The sequence below is a fragment of the Nyctereutes procyonoides genome, unplaced genomic scaffold, assembly GCF_905146905.1.
Source record: "Nyctereutes procyonoides isolate TBG_1078 unplaced genomic scaffold, NYPRO_anot_genome, whole genome shotgun sequence".
Classification (NCBI taxonomy): domain Eukaryota; kingdom Metazoa; phylum Chordata; class Mammalia; order Carnivora; family Canidae; genus Nyctereutes; species Nyctereutes procyonoides.
In genome coordinates, this window is record NW_026575082.1 from 23,636,535 (window position 1) to 23,656,050 (window position 19,516).

General features: G+C 37.5%; 1 protein-coding gene across 2 annotated transcripts in view; it reads right to left on the minus strand.

Moving 5' to 3' along the window:
* Window positions 1-19,516, minus strand: part of LOC129514600 (NAD-dependent malic enzyme, mitochondrial) — a 48,734-nt gene that overhangs the window by 10,987 nt on the left and 18,231 nt on the right. For both annotated transcript variants that reach the window (XM_055333329.1, XM_055333330.1), the window contains 9 exons: window positions 17,729-17,804; window positions 16,455-16,616; window positions 15,871-15,974; window positions 13,553-13,662; window positions 13,134-13,231; window positions 12,726-12,839; window positions 9,992-10,106; window positions 7,373-7,515; window positions 1,821-1,923 (listed from right to left, as the gene is read on the minus strand). In XM_055333329.1, the coding sequence (XP_055189304.1) occupies window positions 1,821-1,923; window positions 7,373-7,515; window positions 9,992-10,106; window positions 12,726-12,839; window positions 13,134-13,231; window positions 13,553-13,662; window positions 15,871-15,974; window positions 16,455-16,616; window positions 17,729-17,804 (1,025 nt within the window). The remainder of the gene's footprint in view (window positions 1-1,820; window positions 1,924-7,372; window positions 7,516-9,991; window positions 10,107-12,725; window positions 12,840-13,133; window positions 13,232-13,552; window positions 13,663-15,870; window positions 15,975-16,454; window positions 16,617-17,728; window positions 17,805-19,516) is intronic.

Sequence of the window (19,516 nt, forward strand, 5' to 3'; positions counted from 1 at the left end):
GGTATTTGATCATGGTCTAACACAAGTTCCATAAGAGAAATAAAAGAAATAATGGAAGGAAAGAAATGAGAAAGAAAAAAGAATTTAAAAAATCCCTTGGAAAAGAAAATATAGTGAACTGGCCCTACATGGATATGCATAATAAATGAAAATAAGCCCAAATCTGGATGCATCCTAGTAACCTTTCAGAACTCTGAAGATAAAGAGAAAATTTTAAGTATTTTTAGGGAGAAAAAGCTAGTACGTATAAAGAAATGAGAATCTCAATGACATCAGATTTCTTACAGCAACATAAAATGGAGAAATATATTCAAAGATCTGAGGGAATGGGCTTTCCAGGTACACATGTCTACCTAACCAAACTACCATGTGAGGAGAAGACAAAATAAAGACATTTTTAAGATAAGTAAAAATTCAGAAAGTTTTCTTCCATGCTTAATAAAAACATTTATTCAAAAGATGTACTTCGGAAAAATGAGACCAAGACAGAGAGGAATAGCACCGGGACAGAAATAGCACGTGAGAGAGACAACGGCAGTTGGGACACGAGAGTCAGTCTGCTGAGGGGGGCGCCTGCGGGGCTCAGTCAGGGAAGCCCTGAGGTTCCGGTTCAAGTCATGACCTTGGGTTGTGAGAGGGAGCAGCAGGGTCCCCACGCAGCAGGGAGTCGGCTTGGGATTCGCTCCCTCGGCCCCTCCCCGCACTTGCTCTTGCTCTCTCTCTCTCATAAATAGACAAATCTTAAAAAAAAAAAAAAAAAAAAAAAGTCTGCTGTGGGGTAGGACCCAGAAGTGAGGAAAGTCAGCAGGAAATTAAAGAGTCACTATACCTGATACTTGAAAGATTTTTACTTTGAGTTTCAAAAATTTTGTAATCTAGAACTACATATTCTACTATATTTATAAAATTATACTCTTGTTTAGACGTAAATAATATATAATAATGTAACTTGAGAATCAATCTGTAGACAAAGCACAGAAAATAACAACACAATGTACATGTCTAAAAACCCTCTGTGCAATGTAGAAATGTTAATTAGCCAAAATTGAGGGATGGAATTAAGAGCAGATAAGAAACCTAAATACGAGACTTTCAACAGTAGGAAGCTAATAAAAACTGTCATTAGTTGCTACTGAAAGCTTTTTAGATATGTTATATAAAAATAAACTACTAGGAAAACTAAAAATAGTAAGACAAACTGAGAGGTAGAGGAAGCAAGGTATTAGGAGGTAGGTGTTCACTACTATATTTAACAGTGGGAAGTGCACATACATGGTCTTTAGCCGGAATCAAGGTAAGGGAGGATAAGTGTATCAGTCGTGATGGTAGTAAACTAAACTGTCAGAAACACGCAAAGCAAACAACCGACAGTATTTATAGCTGAGAAGTACAATAAGAAGGTACCCAGGGGACACTGGGCTGTTTCCATAGCTTGGCTACTGTAGGCAATGCTGCTGTGAACACCAGGAGCATGTATCCCTTTGAATTAGTATTTTGCATTCCTTGGGTAAATACCGAGTAGCGCAATTGCTGTATCACAGGGTTAGCCCTATTTTTAACCTTTTGAGGAACCTCCATGCTGTGTCCAAAGTGGCTGCACCAGTTTGCATCCCCACCCGCCCACCGCAGTGCGAGAGGGCTCCCCTTTCTCCACATCCTCTCCAACACCTGCTGTTTCTTGTGTTGTTGATTTTAGCCGTTCTGATAGCTGTAAGGGATTATTCTCATTGTAGTTGTGACTTATGTTTCCCTGATGATTTCGTGAAGTATTTTAACATAATTAACCATTAATTTTTAACATAAGTAATACTGGCATTTACCTGGAAAAATATACACATTGTTTCCTTGGCCTGGTGTAAAGAGCTGCCCATCACTGAGTTTCACTGGCTCAAATGGACTGCCACTGGCAAACAAACATCTTCCCTGTTAAGAAATGAAATACTCTTAATTTGTAACTACGTGGACTTAACGTGAATCCAAACAAAATTAAATCCTGTACTAAAACAGACCAATAGATTACTTGTCAATAGGCAAAACTTACTACATAACTTAATCTTTCCATTAAAATTCTTATCATAATGAACTTTTATGCATAGCATACATTCACATAAAGTTGAAAACTATCTATTAATAAACCAAAAAACCCTGACATTTCTATTTCCTTGAAAAGTTTAAAGTATAAATGGACCAACAGATATCATCCCAAATAATATAAATCATGTGTGAATGAAGGGGAGCACATCAACAATTAGACTGGACACTGACTGTTCATCTGCTATTTTTGGCTCCGTACCAGGTACTCTGTGTTAGCTCAGTTTAGCGTGCATAAAAAGCCTTATGCGATTATCATCTTCATTTCACAGACATAAAAAAAAAAAGGGGATCCCTGGGTGGCTCAGCAGTTTAGCGCCTGCCTTCAGCCCAGGGCGTGATCCTGGAGACCCGGGATCGAGTCCCACGTCGGGCTCCCTGCATGGAGCCTGCTTCTCCCTCTGCCTGTGTCTCTGCCTCTCTGTGTGTCTCTCATGAATAAATAAATAAAATATTAAAAAAAAAAAGAATCTCAGAAAACTACCTCTTAGATTTCCAAATACTTTGTAAAATTCACACATTACAATTGTAGCAGTTAAACTTGAATCCAGATTTTTTTTTTATTATTCCGAAGACCATGGTCTATTATGCTAAAGTATGACTAGAGTAAGTCATATTTTTTATTTCTATTTTTTGAAGATTATTTATTTATTTGAGAGAAAGCTTCTCTGTGCACAGGGGAGGGGCAGAGGGAAAGGGAGAGTATGTTCCAGGTGGACTGTGCTCTAAGCACAGAGCCCATCTCAGGGTTCCGTCCCACGACCCCGAGGTCATAACCTGAGCCAAAATCAAGAGTTAGTCGCTTGACTAACTGAGCCACCCAGGCGCCCCAAAAGTAAGTCATATTTGAATATCTGGATTAAGTAAGAGATGATTTATAGAAAACTGAACTATCTCCACCCAGTAGGATGGACAAACTGACATGGCAACTGAACATTGGGAATATTCTAAACACAGAATAGGGATCCCTGGGTGGCGCAGCGGTTTGGCGCCTGCCTTTGGCCCAGGGCGCAATCCTGGAGACCCGGGATCGAATCCCACGTCAGGCTCCCAGTGCATGGAGCCTGCTTCTCCCTCTGCCTGTGTCTCTGCTTCTCTCTCTCTCTCTCTCTCCCTGTGTGACTATCATAAATAAATTAAAAAAAAAATCTAAACACAGAATAGTAAGTGCTAAGACAATGCTTTTGTCTTCTTCTCTCTAGATCTAAAAACGTATATTATACCAAGGTTGATTATTCTTTGAAGTAGACCAGACCGTTGGCATTAGTGGATTTAACCAAGAATTTGACACTTTGGACCATCTGAGGTCTACGATGTATATTAATTATTACTTTTACAAGACATACTTACAGTTTCAAAATGACACAAAGTGTAGAACCTGTCCAACTATGCTAGTGGTGAGCCCAGGTGGCTATCCTGAAGCTACAATGTCAGGCAGATTTATCATTTTCTCCAGATAGCTATGCTTATTCTCTCTCTGTTCCAAGTATAGCTCTACTTGTGATGAAACTGTGTTTCTTTGAAGATTAAAGTCAGCTCATGGCTAATGCCATATGTTACAATGATAATGCGCATATTAACAGATGATTTTTGTGATACCACTAATTTTAATAGCTTTATAAAGTGGTTTATACAATATAAGCTTTTTATAGGAAAAATGTTACATTCTCATGATATCAGTAAATTGGAAATTTAGAAAGATCTTGGACATCTTCTCTAGAATGGCAAGATTCTACAGCAGTTCTTCAGGTTATTATTTTTTCTTTCATAATCAGCCTACTGTTTAAATGTGGCTAGATCTTAATGATAACCAAGTGTTCTAATTCTGAAGTTCAAGAATTAAAAAAAAGTATTTTTTTCACTAAGCAGCAGAGGGTGTTAGAGTAACACCAAGACGTCTCTCTATTGAAAACAGAAGGACGCTAAAAATTTAAGAGGTGACTGCAAATACATAATTTATGTCATTATTTTATGTAACACTAAGAAGGAATTTATGTAAAGTTGATCTATGACAATGATTTTTTTATCCTTTTTAGGAGATAATACAATATCGAGAAAAAATCTGCATCTTAGAATTGATGGAATACAATATATCAAATGAGTCTCCTTGGAGGATTTTTATTCATTCCAAAAACGTACATCTAATTACAACAGTATTTATTCACAAAATACAATTCTTAGATGTTTGGGCAGCCTTCCAGTAATATACAACAACTGCCCAAAACATTTAAGTTTTAGATTTCTAAACTGCCAAAGCTCACTGATACACTGAGTATATCTATCAAATAGTCATTGTATAAGACTAAGATTTAATTTGGGGGGCAATACCACTAATTTTAAGTAGGAAACACTAGTAAACAGGATACCATACTTTGGTAAAAAGGTAAGACAGTGTAGTAAATAGAAACTGATTTTTATTTATTTATTTGATATCTAGATGCTTGATTTCAAAGAGAAAGATTTCAATAACTATTAGAAGTTTCAATGATTACTATAACCATAACCACTGGAAACCAATTTAGGAGGATTTATTTTGACTAAACTGAGTGGCAATATGAAATGAAAGGAATTTGGAGAGAATGTATGTATCAAATTTTTTGGCAGTGATGAGAAAAGAATGCTAAAGACATAAGGAGCATGGATACTAAGTATGGAAAGTTATGAGAAGGTTCTGCTTTGGCCATAATCTAGGCTGTTTCACACCAGTTCTCCCTCTGATAACAATGAGAAAAACTGGATAAAATGCATGAAGAATATCTGTTAAGGAAGCAGTAGTCCTAGGAAGATAGTGAGAGCGTGGGTGTGGGAGATATTCAAGATGCAGAAGAAGAGGAAAACAAGATATGTGAGCCCGTATCTCACATGCTGAGAGCCTGCACAACAAAGCTCTCAGGAGTCGCACAATGACAGAGAGAAAAGTAAAGTTCAGGGGCTGCTAGGGATGATGTGTGCTAATAAATACCCTCAGAACTTTTGATTCATGCCCAAAAGGGTTACACGCTGGGAGAAGGGGTAAACCACAGAACTCGAGCGGGCACCCCATGGATTGCATCCTGATTACATTACGGTGAGTTGCTCCAGACCAACACCTACCAGAGGGAAAGGGAAAGCCCCTTCACGCAGAGCCTTAAATTACTGCTCAACTGTTCCCCCACACCATCTAGCACCCAGTAAGGAAGCAAAAAACAAAAATAAAACTAGGCTTACAAAAATCTAAGAACTGCATAGCCAAGAGAAAGACAAATAATAGAAGAACTCCCAGAGAGTGAGGTATTTGTTGCTATCATACAGTAACTTTATTTATGATTCATGCATGTGAGAAATTAAACGACAAGACAGACTGTTTTAGCAGAGAACCATAGCTATGCAGAAAGATGAAATACGTATTTTTAAATAACTGTTAAAATTATGAGGTATGATGATACTGTGATTGTATTTTTAAAAGAACTCTTAACTTTTGAGAAATATACTGTAATACAATGAAGTGATGTCTTGAGAACAGCTTCAAAATAACCCACGGTGGGTAAGATGTACAAGAAACAAGATTGATGATGAGGTGATAATTTCTACAGCTTGTTTTGGTATACGGGAGCTGATTACACTATTTTTACTTCTGTATATGTTTGGAATTTTCCATAATAAAAAACGTTTTTAATAGAGTGGAGACAAAAACACTTATCATAGATTGGTTACCTATTCTGAAGTACATGACCCAACAAGTATTCCTGGTGGGTATTAATATAAACAGCATTTAAATATCACTTCCTGGGACCACTTAAAGATCACTTTACAAGAATAATACAGAAGAAAGTGATTATATGTGGAGATTACAAATAAATCCCTACAGAACAGTAGGAAAAAAATCTAACTGTCCTAATGGTATAGGAGCAGATATTCGTAATTGGGATATAACCCCATGGCAGTGTCAAAAAGTTCAAAAGAACTAAATCCTAAATGATTTGGATGAAAGTAAAAATTTGTTCCTGACAGCTGTCAGATGATGACTAAAAACAATGGCCCTCATAAGGACAAACCCTAACACTGAAGAGAGTGAAAAGAATTGTTTTATGAAACATGAGGGCAAGAAAGCAGACTTTATTTAATGAATTATTTCTATAATATGCCAGTGTAAGTCTATGACACTAAATAATTAGAAAAATAATCAAATGGAAATTCTACAAATGAAAAATACAATAAAATTAAGAAACTAATAATAGATTAGCATAGCTAAAAAGAATATATGCAAACTGGAATATAAGTCCAAGGAAAATCACCAGATTAAAACACAGTATGCAGGGGCACCTGGGTGGCTCAGACAGGTAAGTATCTGACTCTTGATTTCAGCTCAGGTCATGATCTCAGAGTTAGGGATCAAGCCCCACATTGGGCTCTGTGCTCAGCGTGGTGTCTGTTTCTCCCTCTCCCTCTCCTCCACTTCCTCCTCTCTCTCTTTCTCTTTCAAGGAAATAAATAAAAATCTAAAAAAAAAAAAAAAAAAAAAAATCCACACAGTATGCAAACAGGATGGTATATATAGAAAGTAGTAGAAGAGATACATATGTAAAAAAGTCTGACATTCATATAACTGGAGTCCTACGAGAGGAGAGAGAGAATGCAGCCAACTCAGAGATATTTCTAACACAGATCACAAAGGAGATATTTCTAACTCTTCATCATGATAAAGAGTTCTACAGTCCCAGGTGGAATAAATATAAAAAACCCCACAAACTATGCCCATTGTAGTGAAACCCAAGACAAAATGATGTATCAAAAGGAAAACAGAAGTCAGAAAACAATAGAATAATATCTCTACCAAGTTTTACTTCTATGCACAGTGAAAAGATATTCTTCAAAATGAAGGCAAATAGATTATTAAGGGAAATTCATCAGATCCACACTCAAGGAAAATTCTTCTGGTAGAAGGAAAATGATCCAAGGTAAAAGCAGAGACACACAGGAAGGACAGAATGGCAAGAGAAGATATTAAAATGTATCAAAGTGAGTATTTTGTGTTTAGAACAATAACAGCTTTGGGGTTTAAGATACAGAGAGAATTAAAATCCACAACAACAGCACACAAGACGTGGAGGTGTTAAAATGGAGATAGAAGGGAATTACTTTCCAGAATTCACACATGCAATAATTTTATATCAGAAATTGATGATCCACGGGTGCACACCGTAATCTCTAGAGTGACCATGAAAAGTATTATGCAAGAATGTGTCACTAAGGCCAGTAAGGGCAAACAGGAGACTGAACGAGTTCACATAATTATTAGTACCTCTGTAAGTGTATACGCTTCCTCAGCGGTGCACTCAGCCATCGCTGTAGGATTGCTTAATGCAAATATTACAGGTCTTTCATTGATATCAGCCATGGCTTTGATCACACCAGGAGTGAAGAGTCGGCCGGCTCCTGCAACTCCTATGATAGATAAGGGGGGAGAAAAGCAACTTTTTTTTACAGGTGACATAATTCTTATCCACAGCAGAATAGGTAGACCTATTGTAGAATAGGTTTAATACAACAAAAGCCCAGGTAAACTCCCATTACAAAGAAAGATTTTATATCACTGAGAAAATGCCATGGGAACACAATCTCGAATCTGAAAACAAAAATAAAACGCTAAAAGTTTTCACTTAAATATTTATTGTTTATCTCACATAGTAAATTGTAGGAAATAAAGAAAGAGTATGACTATCTCCATCACTGTCTGGTGAAGAAGATAAAACTTGCTACAACATGAATGAACCGTGAGGACTTTATGCTAAGTAAAATAAGCCAGTCACAAAAGGACAAATACTGTTATGATTCCACTTACATGAGATACCTAGAATAGTCAAATTCATGAACACAAAAAGTAGAATGGTGATAGCCAAGGGCTAGGGGAAAGTATTTGCTTAATGGGTATGGAGCTTCAAGTCTGCAAAATAAGTTCCAGACACCAGCTGCACAACAATGTGAATGCATTTAACAATACCCAATTTTACACTTAAAAATGGTTATAAAGGCAAATTTTATGTGTATTTTATCACAAAAATAGATTTTTAAAAAGATAAAAACTTTCATCTCAAATGTTAAATTGTTAAACTCTGGTATTCATTACAAAATAATAGGAATTTAGAAGGGATAAAAAGTCATCTTGACTAAAACAATCTACTTTCTTGATTCAATTTAATGACCTTCTCTTAAGCCGCTATCACATCTCAGACACTGTATTAGGCCACTGGGATATAAGATTGAGTACGATGCAGCTTACAGTTGAAAAACAAAGTCAACAGAAAAAGAGAAAATGTGTAACAGGTGCCAAGTATTCAGTGTTACAGAAGCACAGCATGAAGAACACTCAGGCCATGATGGGAATCTGGGGACCAAGCAATGGCTCAGCAGAGTACTTCTCCAGTTCATCTAGTAAGAACATTTGTATTCAACAGTGAAAACAATTAATTTTCAATTCCATTTTATAAAACAGTATGAAATAAAGAAAAATACTGATCTAGAGACGAGAGTTTCAGGGTTTACTCTGTGTCACTCCTGGCCTTATGAAATAGTCACAAAACTTGGGCAAGTGGTTTAACATCTCTGTGCCTAATTTTCTTATGTAAAAAAGGAATCTGAAATGCAGGATCACAGGGGAAGAGAGGAAAAAAATAAAATAAGACAAAATCAGAGAGGGAGATAAACCATAAGAGATCTTAACAATAAGAAATGAAAAGAGGGCTGCTGGAGGGGGGGGTGGTGGGGAAATGGGGTAACTGGGTGATGGGCAATAAGGAGGGCACGTGATGGAAGGAGCACTGGGTGTTATATAAGACTGATGAGTCACTGACCTCTACCTCTGAAACCAATAATACGTTTTATGTCAATTAATTGAATTTAAATAAATTTTTTAAAAAGTAATTTATATTCAGTGTTTCTTCATGTGGAGGGGTGTGGACATATTTTTAGGAGTCCATAAGTTCTAAAAGAATTAAACATTTTTAATTTTTGTTTCCTTGACCCTCCAGAGTCAATGGATAGATTCTTAGGTTTCCGTATTGAGTTTTGAGAGGAACTGATTGAATGATCTTTAAGATGTCCTCTTGCTCTAAAAAATTATGAGTTCTAATCAGTGAAGAAGCTAATAACCATAGAAACTTACTGTTTGTGACTGTTTTACTATTTAACATTCAAAAGGGCTTCTACAAGAAAGTGGTATAATTACTAAAAAATTATAGATCCAAATCTCACAGCTATATAGGAAATGAAAGGGCTCCTCTTTTAAAGACTTTACACTTTCTGGGGCATCTGGGTGGCTCGGTCAGTGAAGCATCCAACTCTTGGTTTTACCTCAGGTCATGATCTCAGGGTCCTGAGATCGATCCCTGTGTCAGGCTCCATGCTCAGCGTGGAGTCTACTTGTCTGTCCCTCTACTCTTCCCACCCGCCTACCCCTGCTCACTCTTTCTGTCTCTAAAATAAATTAATCTTAAAAAAAAAAAAAGGACTTTTACATTTTCTGCCGTGAACCCAATGCCATTTTGGCATAGCTATGCAGTGCCTGACTCTCAAAACATACCAAAGCTTTCTGCTTTGTTGCAAACGCAAAGCCTTGACTCTGCATAGGACTGTCTTGGTTCAGCCTGTCAGGTGACCTTGGTCTTTTTCAGGTTTTGAGTGCAGCAGTCACGCCAATTCTAAAAGCAAAGCATGATCAACTGCACAGCTTCCCATACTTAAAAGCACAGGCAACATCTGTTAATTGAACTTTACACGCTATGACCAAAAGGCTATCACAGAAAACCACACTATATGCTGAAAGCAAGATAAAATCAGTCGTTTGATTTTTAGTACTGTCTGGTAGTTATGACCGGCAACATATAGTGAAGTGATACAATGATTTTTCGACAACTCTACTCACCAATTATAGCTGAAGGCCTGAGTATATTGACTGCATCTTCAAAAGTATCAGGTATGATCCCTGGGGCTGAATGAGCAAATGGTTCCTGATGATTCTCTATTTTAGCTTTCCGCCCCTGAATTTTTGGGAAAAATACAGTATTTTTTTAGTAGATGCTTACTGAGGATTAATCAAAAAGACATCATTATGAATCACACATTGTCTCTACAATAGGAATGTCTTTTCACTCTCATTTACTTTCCTCTTCAACATCTATCTTCCAATTCTATCTCTGCAGTATCCACAAAATCCAGATACAAAAAAATAAATGAAATTCCATCATAACCAGGAACTTTCTAGCCCCTCTCAAATACTCACTTTGTGAAAGTGCTTCTAAATCCAAAATGGCACAAGGGCTTACAATCCCTTATCTGGGCTAGATGTATTTTGGAATTCAGAATTTTTCATGTTTTAGTAATATATTATGGCAATATATACAATATTATAAGTCCCACCAACATGGGCACCCCAAACTAACAAAACTTAGGACTAGTATGCTACATACGAAAGATCAAGACTACAAATATCCTCTCTGGCTTTGCTACCAGGGAAGTTCAAGCCAATCAGATTTATTACCAATTTAAAAAGAAAAACAACTTTGGGATTTCAGAGTTGCAGATGAACATCGTGGTCTTGTACTAGCAAAAGTTCTGAAACGAGAGGAACGGAATTGTGGTTCAAGATGGCTGAATGAAGAAACGTGCTTTCCTCTCGAAATCCCAGGCCAAAAACTATAAAAATTATTTCCTTAGTAGTGTTACAAGGCCAGGAGACATACCACTGACAAACTAGAACAATGAGGAATTTCTCAACAGTGTGAAGCAGGCAAAAACACATTGAATGCAAAAACCAACCAGGCTGAGAAATCCACTTCCTTATTTTGGCAAAAGAGAAGACCCTGCTGCATAGGTGAATTCTTCTATCAGAACTCCGGAATGACCCTAGGTAAGAACTAGCAGGGTCTGGGAAAAGCAGCATACCATCAGCAGCTGGATGGAAAGTTAATCAAAAGGCCGACATATAACCTAAACAGATCCAGGTTTTCAGAAGAGTGGCTTCTTATGCTTGCCCCCAGGAGGACCACAACTCTCCAGTATGTGGGTTCAACAGGAAATTCTCAGTTTTAAAAAGGAGGGTAGTGTTTGGGTCACCAAGAGAGACTGGACCCCTAAAACCCATAGGTCAAACTATTCACACATCCTAAAAGAAAACTATACCCTCAACTTGCAGATATACAGGGATTCTCATCTGTGCTCACCTGCTGCATATATTCATTCTAGACCCAACTCGTAACAAATATAAAAAAAAAATTAGGGATCCCTGGGTGGCGCAGTGGTTTGGCGCCTGCCTTTGGCCTGGGGCACGATCCTGGAGACCCAGGATCGAATCCCACATCGGGCTCCCGGTGCATGGAGCCTGCTTCTCCCTCTGCCTGTGTCTCTGCCTCTCCCTCTCTCTATCATAAATAAATAAAAATTAAAAAAAGAATTAGAAAACATTTATGAAAATTAGCATCACAAAAGGACGCATCAAACTGTGGACCAGTAAAAACAGCCTTCTAAAAGAACAAGGTTTATGATCCTTGTATCCTACAGAGAAGCAAATACGTGGTTACAGCGCACTTGGGAGGCAGCAGAGCCGAATGGTTAAGAGACCAGCTTCACGGTCAGGCTGCCTGGGTGTCACTCTTACAGCCACTACATACATGCTGAAGACCCTGGAAAAGTCACCTGCCCTTTTCAAACTTCAGTTTCCTTATTTTGTAAAACTTCACAGAATTTTTGAGAAGATTATATGAGGTAATACCTGTAGAGTCTTATCACGAGGTTGGTACGTTTTAAACTACTATTTTAAATTATGTATAATTTAAGTGCTCAAGATTTTTTATTCCGATGCTTTTTCGTTTTATTTCTTGTAGTAACAGTTGCTAGTATTAGTTAAGAAAAAAGATTTAAAAAGAAAAAAAAAAGATTTCAAAGCTGAAACAAAGTACATTGAAATAAATCTGTTCCAAAGATGTATGTTTCAAGTCACTGCTGTATGTCATTACGTACAGCAAAAATACAACAACATTGTGTCCTGGATAGGTTCAACCAGGAATGAGTTTACCTAATGTGTTACAGGCATAAAATACAAGGCATTTCTTAAGCTACTAAAAATAGCAATCAGTGCTAGGGAGGCAGGCAGGTGCAAGGGATACTAAATTAATGGGATGGAAGCTCTTTATTATCCACGAACTGGCTTCAGGAAAGGGTCCAGGGATTTCTCTTAGACTGCTACAAGGGCTTATGATCTCTGAATGGTTAAAGAATTTCTGCTCAAATGCCAGGTGTCCTGCTAACAATTTAATTAGAAACTTCTGAGGTCCCATTAAAACCCAGTTTTAGAAAGGTGAAGTACAATCTTATTTATATGGTTGCTTGATATAGTTAGGGTCAGAGAACAAAGCAAGAGAGAATACGTCCAGTGCCAACGTGGAGATTATGACTTGACTATGAAGCAAGAGTCTTTATGAAAGACAAAAAGGAGACTAGAGGATTTCTGTTGAGAACATACCAGAAGGTCTCCAACTGGTACAATCTGGATAGTCCAGTGTGATACAATATTTTAAGAACTGATAATATTTCTAAAAAGTCAAACCAAAAATATCATTGTAACAACATTCTTTTGCTTCTCTGAGATTTAAATACCTTACCTTAAATAATAAACCAAACTTGTCAACCATCCAAATTTTCTTTTGTGCCTCTTCTTCTGAGAGGCCGTTTTCTACCATAGCCATAACTATGAGATTTGCAATTCCAAGAGCAGCCTGTCCAACAAAACATAAATTTAAAAAATAAAGACCAGGGTATGATACAATGCTTGAATTACTTTATATATGAGGACTGTCTATCATGAGGAATATTTGGTTCATTCTTCTGTAACAAATCACACAAAAATTGATTCTTAGTGATATTCTCTCTAAACATTTTAAATTATCTACTTTAAAAAGAGATCTTCAATTCATAGAAATCTCAACAAAATTAAAAGCTCATTATGTCCCATTTTTCCAACTCTAAAGCAGACTGTTGGTTTTAAATTCTAAAAGCTTACAAACACTTACCTCTCCTGCTCCAAGGAATAAGATTTTGTGTTCTGAGAATGATTTACCAATAACTTTTTGTGCTGCAAGAAGACCTGCTAGAGCTACTGCAGCTGTTCCTGTAAGAAAAATAAAGATTTTTAAAAAAGATTTATTTGAGGAAGAGAGAACGAGAGAGTGCACGCCAACATGGGGGAGGGACAGAGGCAAAGAATCTCAAAGTCAACTCCTGGCTGAGCGCAGAGACAACTTGGGGCCTGATCTCACAACCCTGCGATCATAACCTGAGCAGAAATCAAGAGTCCGACACTCAACCGAACTGAGCCACCCAGGCGCTCCCCAAAATAAAGATTTTTTTAAAATAAAAAATGGGCACATTAAAAACATAATTTAAACAGAGTAGGGATGAAAAACCTGTGGGTTTTTTTTTTTTGCTTTACCTTGAATATCATCATTGAAGGTGCAATACTTTTCTCGATATTTTCTCAAGAACCTGAATGCATTATGATTTCCAAAGTCTTCAAACTGAATAAGTGTGTTCTGTCCATATCTAAAAACAGCAAATCCATAATAGCTGTGTTGAAAATGCCACTATTAAACAGCTTTCCTGTCTAATACTCCTTATGATCTCATTTAAAAATAATGTATCATGTTAGTCCATTTAAGGCCACCTCGCAATTTCTGGAGCCTGTGAAAACTGGAGTCGAGATGTAGAAATCTATTACTTATTCAGAAAATTTTATGGGGTCAACCTATGGGGTATTAATCAGTACAAACTATTTCCAAGTACCTATGAGGTTGCCCAGCACATATAAGCATGAAATAACTTCCTAAAAAGAAACTTTTATCTGAGTCTCATAAAGCATATAATTTATATGTGTATTCTCATTATATTAGCAGTCAAACAGCAACACAGGAAAGTTTATATAAGAGGTTAAAAAATCATTTCTGCAGGACTTCACAGGGATTCAAAGTAAGATACTAATTGTCTTGGTAAGCTGGGGTAAGGGAAGGCCTAAAAAGGAGGTAAGACTTTACCTGGGCCCTGAAAGAACAAAAAGTAAAGAGGTAGGAAGAAAAAAAAAAGGCTTAGTTTGGTGACACTGAATTTTCAAAAGTCAGGTTATATATTTCAGGGTTTATATGAAAGGATAAAGAGAAGTTGGTTAAGGTAGGCTGGGGCCATATATAAGAGAATCTTAAATGCAAAACTAGGGAATGAGGACTTTGTTCTGTATTCAGTGATATGTAGCACATACTAGTGTGTGGAGAAGCAGCTAGGAGGCTCCTATGGTACGGGGACAAGAAAATCTGAAGGAGAAGCCACGAGAGGTTAAAGGGACAATTATGAGACATTAGAATGAGCAAACAGAGCTTGATGAGGACCACCTGGGAAGTAAGGGAAAAGCTGTTCAAGTGCCATGACAATATGGATGACTAAGAAGACACTATTTGATTGTCCAAGGTAGGGACGTGAAGACGTGAGGAAGAGATGACAATTTCTGGGAAGATGAAAAGTTTAGTTAAAAAAAAAAAAGAAGTATTTCATTGTATGGCTACACTACAAAGTGCTTACTAAATTCTTGAATATGTGAAAAAAAAGAAAAGTTTAGTTTTAGATGTCAACTTTGACTCTGAAAAGGCATTAATTTTTCAGTATCTTCTATGTACTAGTATTGTAAAAGGTAGGGCTGGGCTAGGTCATGAAGAGTTGGGACTTTACCCTATGACAACAGGGAACTATGGAGCAATTTCAAGCAAAAGAATGACATGATGAAGTGCATGTTTTTATAAGATTAACTGAGAGGTAAGGTGGAGATCAAATGCATAGGAGAGAAATTGAAGGCAGGTTTAGAAGTACCCCAGAGAGAGAGGAGGATCTGCAGAAAGGCTGTGAGGATGGAAAAGAGGAGATGTATCTCTGAGGCATTTAAGTGGGAGTACCATCTGGGTCTGGGAACTGACAGACTCCGTAGGGCTTGATGGAGAAGGAGGAAGAGTCAAAGATAATATCAAGAGCAAAGTTTTGGCCAGAGGGTGAATGTTGTTGCCATTAACAGAGGCTGGCTAAAGGGAAGATGGGCAGTTGGCTAAGGGAAGTTGTTTTGCACATGAATATGAAGGAGCAACATAATGTCTAGATGGAGGATTCTGGACGTCGGAGATGCAGGTCTCAGAGAGAGGCTGGACTAGAGATGGGTTTTCATGGGTTTAGGAGTCACAGAGCTCACACGACTCAAAGAGAAGAGAACTATGGACTCATCCTCATTTAATGAAAGTGAGCAAGAAGAACCAGTGAAGATGACAAAGACAGAGGTGGAAGAAAGATCAAGTTAGGAAAGCCTTCTAGTAGTTAAGAGAGAATTTCAAGGATGAAGAAGGAGGAAACCTGATCAGATGCTGCAGAGGTGGAAAGACAGGAAGACCAATGGTTAGTGAATTTAAAATATGAAAGCTGCCCAAGAGTCCCAGGAATGGTGGAAGGGAGCCCAGGTGCTAAGGGCTGGAGGAAGGACTGACAGCGAGGGTCTGGCAGGAGCAGGGAGTGCAGCCTTCCCACAGGAGGCCAGGTAACGCAGGAGGGCAAGACAGGCTGTCGCCAGCATCAGCACACCAAGGCGGGCAGGACAGGACCCAAGCTCTCAAAAACGTAATCTCCTTCTATGCATCTTCAAAAGAGATAAAGGAAAACAAAACTGTGGTGCCTTTCTTTTAGTAATTGAAGATGCCTTCATTTACTCAAACTTAAAAAAAATACCTGTCAGTAATGGCTTTCATAAACTCATCAATCAGGTCATCATAACGTTGTGATCGATCTCTTTTCTGATATAAGCCCATGTAAAATGGATCTTTTAAGAGTGCCTATAAGACCAAATGTAAAAATAAAATCATTTTGTTATAAAACCAGCTTAAACATATTCTATAAAGCAAAAATTGCAATTTAAAAAGTTACCAATGTAATTTTTAAAACCTTACTACATTTCCTTCCAGAAACTCTAAACAGGCTTAATTTACTGTTATTTATATAAATACTGAAAGTTTGGGAAACAGAGGTTTGCTGAAGGGAAGGGGGAGAAGGGATTGGGGACGGGGTAGCTGGGTGACAGGAGGGCACGTGATATGATGAGCAATGGGCGTTATACACAATTGATGAATTACTGAAACATACACTTGAAACTCATGATGTGCTATATTTAAATTAAAAAGAAAAACATAGTTTAAGCAAAGACTAACTTTCATCAAAAAATTTTTCTCATATTATCTTCAAAAGGAAGAGTGTAATAAAACTTTTGTTTTTCATATACAGGAGGAAGATCAAAAGAGGAAAATGGTTTTACTCACTGGATTATCCGTTCCTACATCAATACACACAGGCAGGCATCTATCAGGCCGTATTCCTGCACAAGCTGTATACAAACAAAGTTTTCCTACTGGGATTCCCATTCCATAGACACCCAGATCTCCGAGACCCAGAATTCTCTCTCCATCAGTCACCACAACAGCCTTAATTACAAAAAAATATATAAATTAAAAGTTGTCAAAAATGGGGTACTAGAGAAAAAAGGCATTTGAAAAAAAATATTCTCTTCATATATTTTCACTGTCACTTTAAAAAATTGCTTCTGGACTAACTTCCAAGTAAACCAAACAAGAACACTTAAAATTCTAGGATTTCTAGAATCTAGGTATTAAAATAGAGATGAACTAGATGTGATTTCCCTTAGTCTTTGGTTTAGAAACAGAATGCTTCTGACTGGAGGTTCAGCTTATATATCTTCACAAAGACTAAACTGGGGAGAGGCAGGCAAACTTCTGATAGAGATTAACCAGAAGAGAAAAACAAGGTTAGAAAGGAACATGCTGCTCCCACGTAATAACCTAGGCCAAACAAGAAACACCTTAACAACAGTGGGGGGCAGAAAAAAGATCTAAAATAAAAAAATATACCTATCTACAAGGTTTTAAGATGATGTTAGGAGTTTAATTATCTGGCCAAATTGTTTTCTAGATTATTAGAACTCACAATTATTCATCAAAGGTTATTTTGGTGAGGAAGACATGTTATAAAGGCAAGTAAGATTACTGCCTGTAATAAGCACTGAAGTCTACCAAAAGATCTTAAGTAAATCATTAGATTTTACTTTGTGAAAGATAGCCAGATTGACCAAGATTTGTATTTATTACATTTGAAACTCTTAAGAGTTTTAGATTTGCTTAAGGATCTAAAACCTATCCGAGATTTAGGAAAAAAAAAACAAAAACATAATCCTCTCACTACCCACCAAAAGGAAAAGTTTTTATGGCATTTTAATGTGTTTTCTCTACCTAGAATAGTATCAATAGAAACAGAAAAGGAATACAGAGAAGGCGAGAAACCCCAGTGGTAGCGATAGTGATAGGTTCACCTCGTGAACTCCCATTTCAGTCCGAGTCGAACTCTGTACTGGTGACCGTTTTGCAATTATTATTATCACGATTTCCTCAGAGCACTAAACTCGCATGTATGCAAGTGCAAAATAAATCAGCAACAATGAAAACTATCTTGTAAATTCAGAGGTAACTTACAAAGAAGGAAAAAAACATCTTGAAGAGGAAGGTTGTGCTATTAGTAGTACCTTAACATGATTTTCTGGCCAGTTATCCACAATTGATCTAACATGACCTCTGTCTGAGATTGAAATAAATAATCCCCTGCAACAGAACAAAAACACCTTTGCATTTCACAACAGTTTTTTGTTTTCTCCTAAGTTTTTGTTCATAACTGGAATATTTAGATATTTTAATAAAACATCAAGACACAGTATCATTTCTGAGCAGATTTAGTGAAATCAATACTGGATTATTTTCAAACATTTTCAGCTACTTCAAACTGTAATTGCATTGCTCACACGGAAGCTGCAACAAAGATCATTATTAAATGATATAATCGTTTTACCCAAGAAGAAACTCGATACACCTCCAGTAGAAAGCAGTATAAAAATCAACCATCAATGCAGGAGAGCGTAATAAAGCTATGTAAATTACTATTAAAACTCAGTAAAACTGATCATTTGAAATCTGAAGGAGCAGGAAGGGAACAAAGAAAAGTAACTTCACGCAAGAGAAGCCACCCTTGAAGCATTAGGAAAAAATGAAGTTATTTTCAACACACAGTATACTGCTATCCAAGTGAGATAAAGCATCTGGATTTTAAAAAAGAAGAGATGAAAAGAAGAAGGGGATGGGGGAGAAAATGAGTCAGGTACAGAGGAAGGCCAACAGGTCCCAGGGCCTTCACACTGGTTCTTACACTGAACCTTCTCATTGGTATCTCAACTTTGGCATTGCTATCCTGGCTCAAATGAGTTTAAACAGTTTCTCAACCATAGCTATATACTAGAATCACCCGATGGGCTTTTTAAATAATGCCAGGGCCCCCATCCCCAGAGATTCTGATTTAACCGACCTGGAGTTTAGGTCAAGATTTACTTATCTAAATACAAGACCATCTTCTGTGTAAAAAAACACAGTATCTGCCCTCACCCCAAAGTCATACTCTCCATGCTTCATGTCACTTCTGAGCACTGGACACATGTCAGAACCACACCAGGAACTTCTATGAAACACCTACACGGGGGCCCAAGTCCAGCCTGACTGAACCAGAATCTATAGGTGGGGCCCAGGCATAAATAGGTCTTTTTCTCCTTGCCCTTTAATCTGGATTGAGAACCCCTAATCTAAATGAAAAAGAAACTCTAAAGGAGCTCAACAGCTGGGTTAACTTAAGAAACGTTTAAGACACATTAGCTGATGTCAGTACACAGGATACAACAGTGTTCTCAAAGTATCTTCCAGGGAACACCTGCAATACTGTTGCCAACCATGTTCATTAAAATGCAGACCTCCACATCTTCTCCTTTTTCATTAAAATCTTGGGAATGAGAAGGAGAGGAAGGCTGGCACGGATCATCATTTTAAGTCCCACGGTGTTTTGTTACACACGTTAAAGTCTGAAAGCCACTAGGTTAGATGAGAGGCGAGTGAAGATCAACACTATCCACACATTAACTGAGGCTACATCTGTATCAGCAGGACATGGGAAAGGCGTGAGGATGGTGAAAACGCTAACAGGTGAGAGGAACGCAACAAGAAAACACAAATTAAAAGTTTACGAGGAAACGGTCTCCTCAGGTCCTCCTGTGACCTTCTCAGCTGCTCTTGGGTAGGCGCTAGCATCCCGATTTTATGAGAAAACAGATCCAGAGGGAGAAAGAGACTGATGAGAAGACCTCAGTAGACGTCCACTCCAGTACTCTTTCTATTTACAATAGTGGAGGTGCTAGAACTATTTGAAATTGAAATTTGAAGAAGTTCATAAAAAAAGAACAAACAATAGAAATTAAAGCCAACAAAAAAAAATGAGA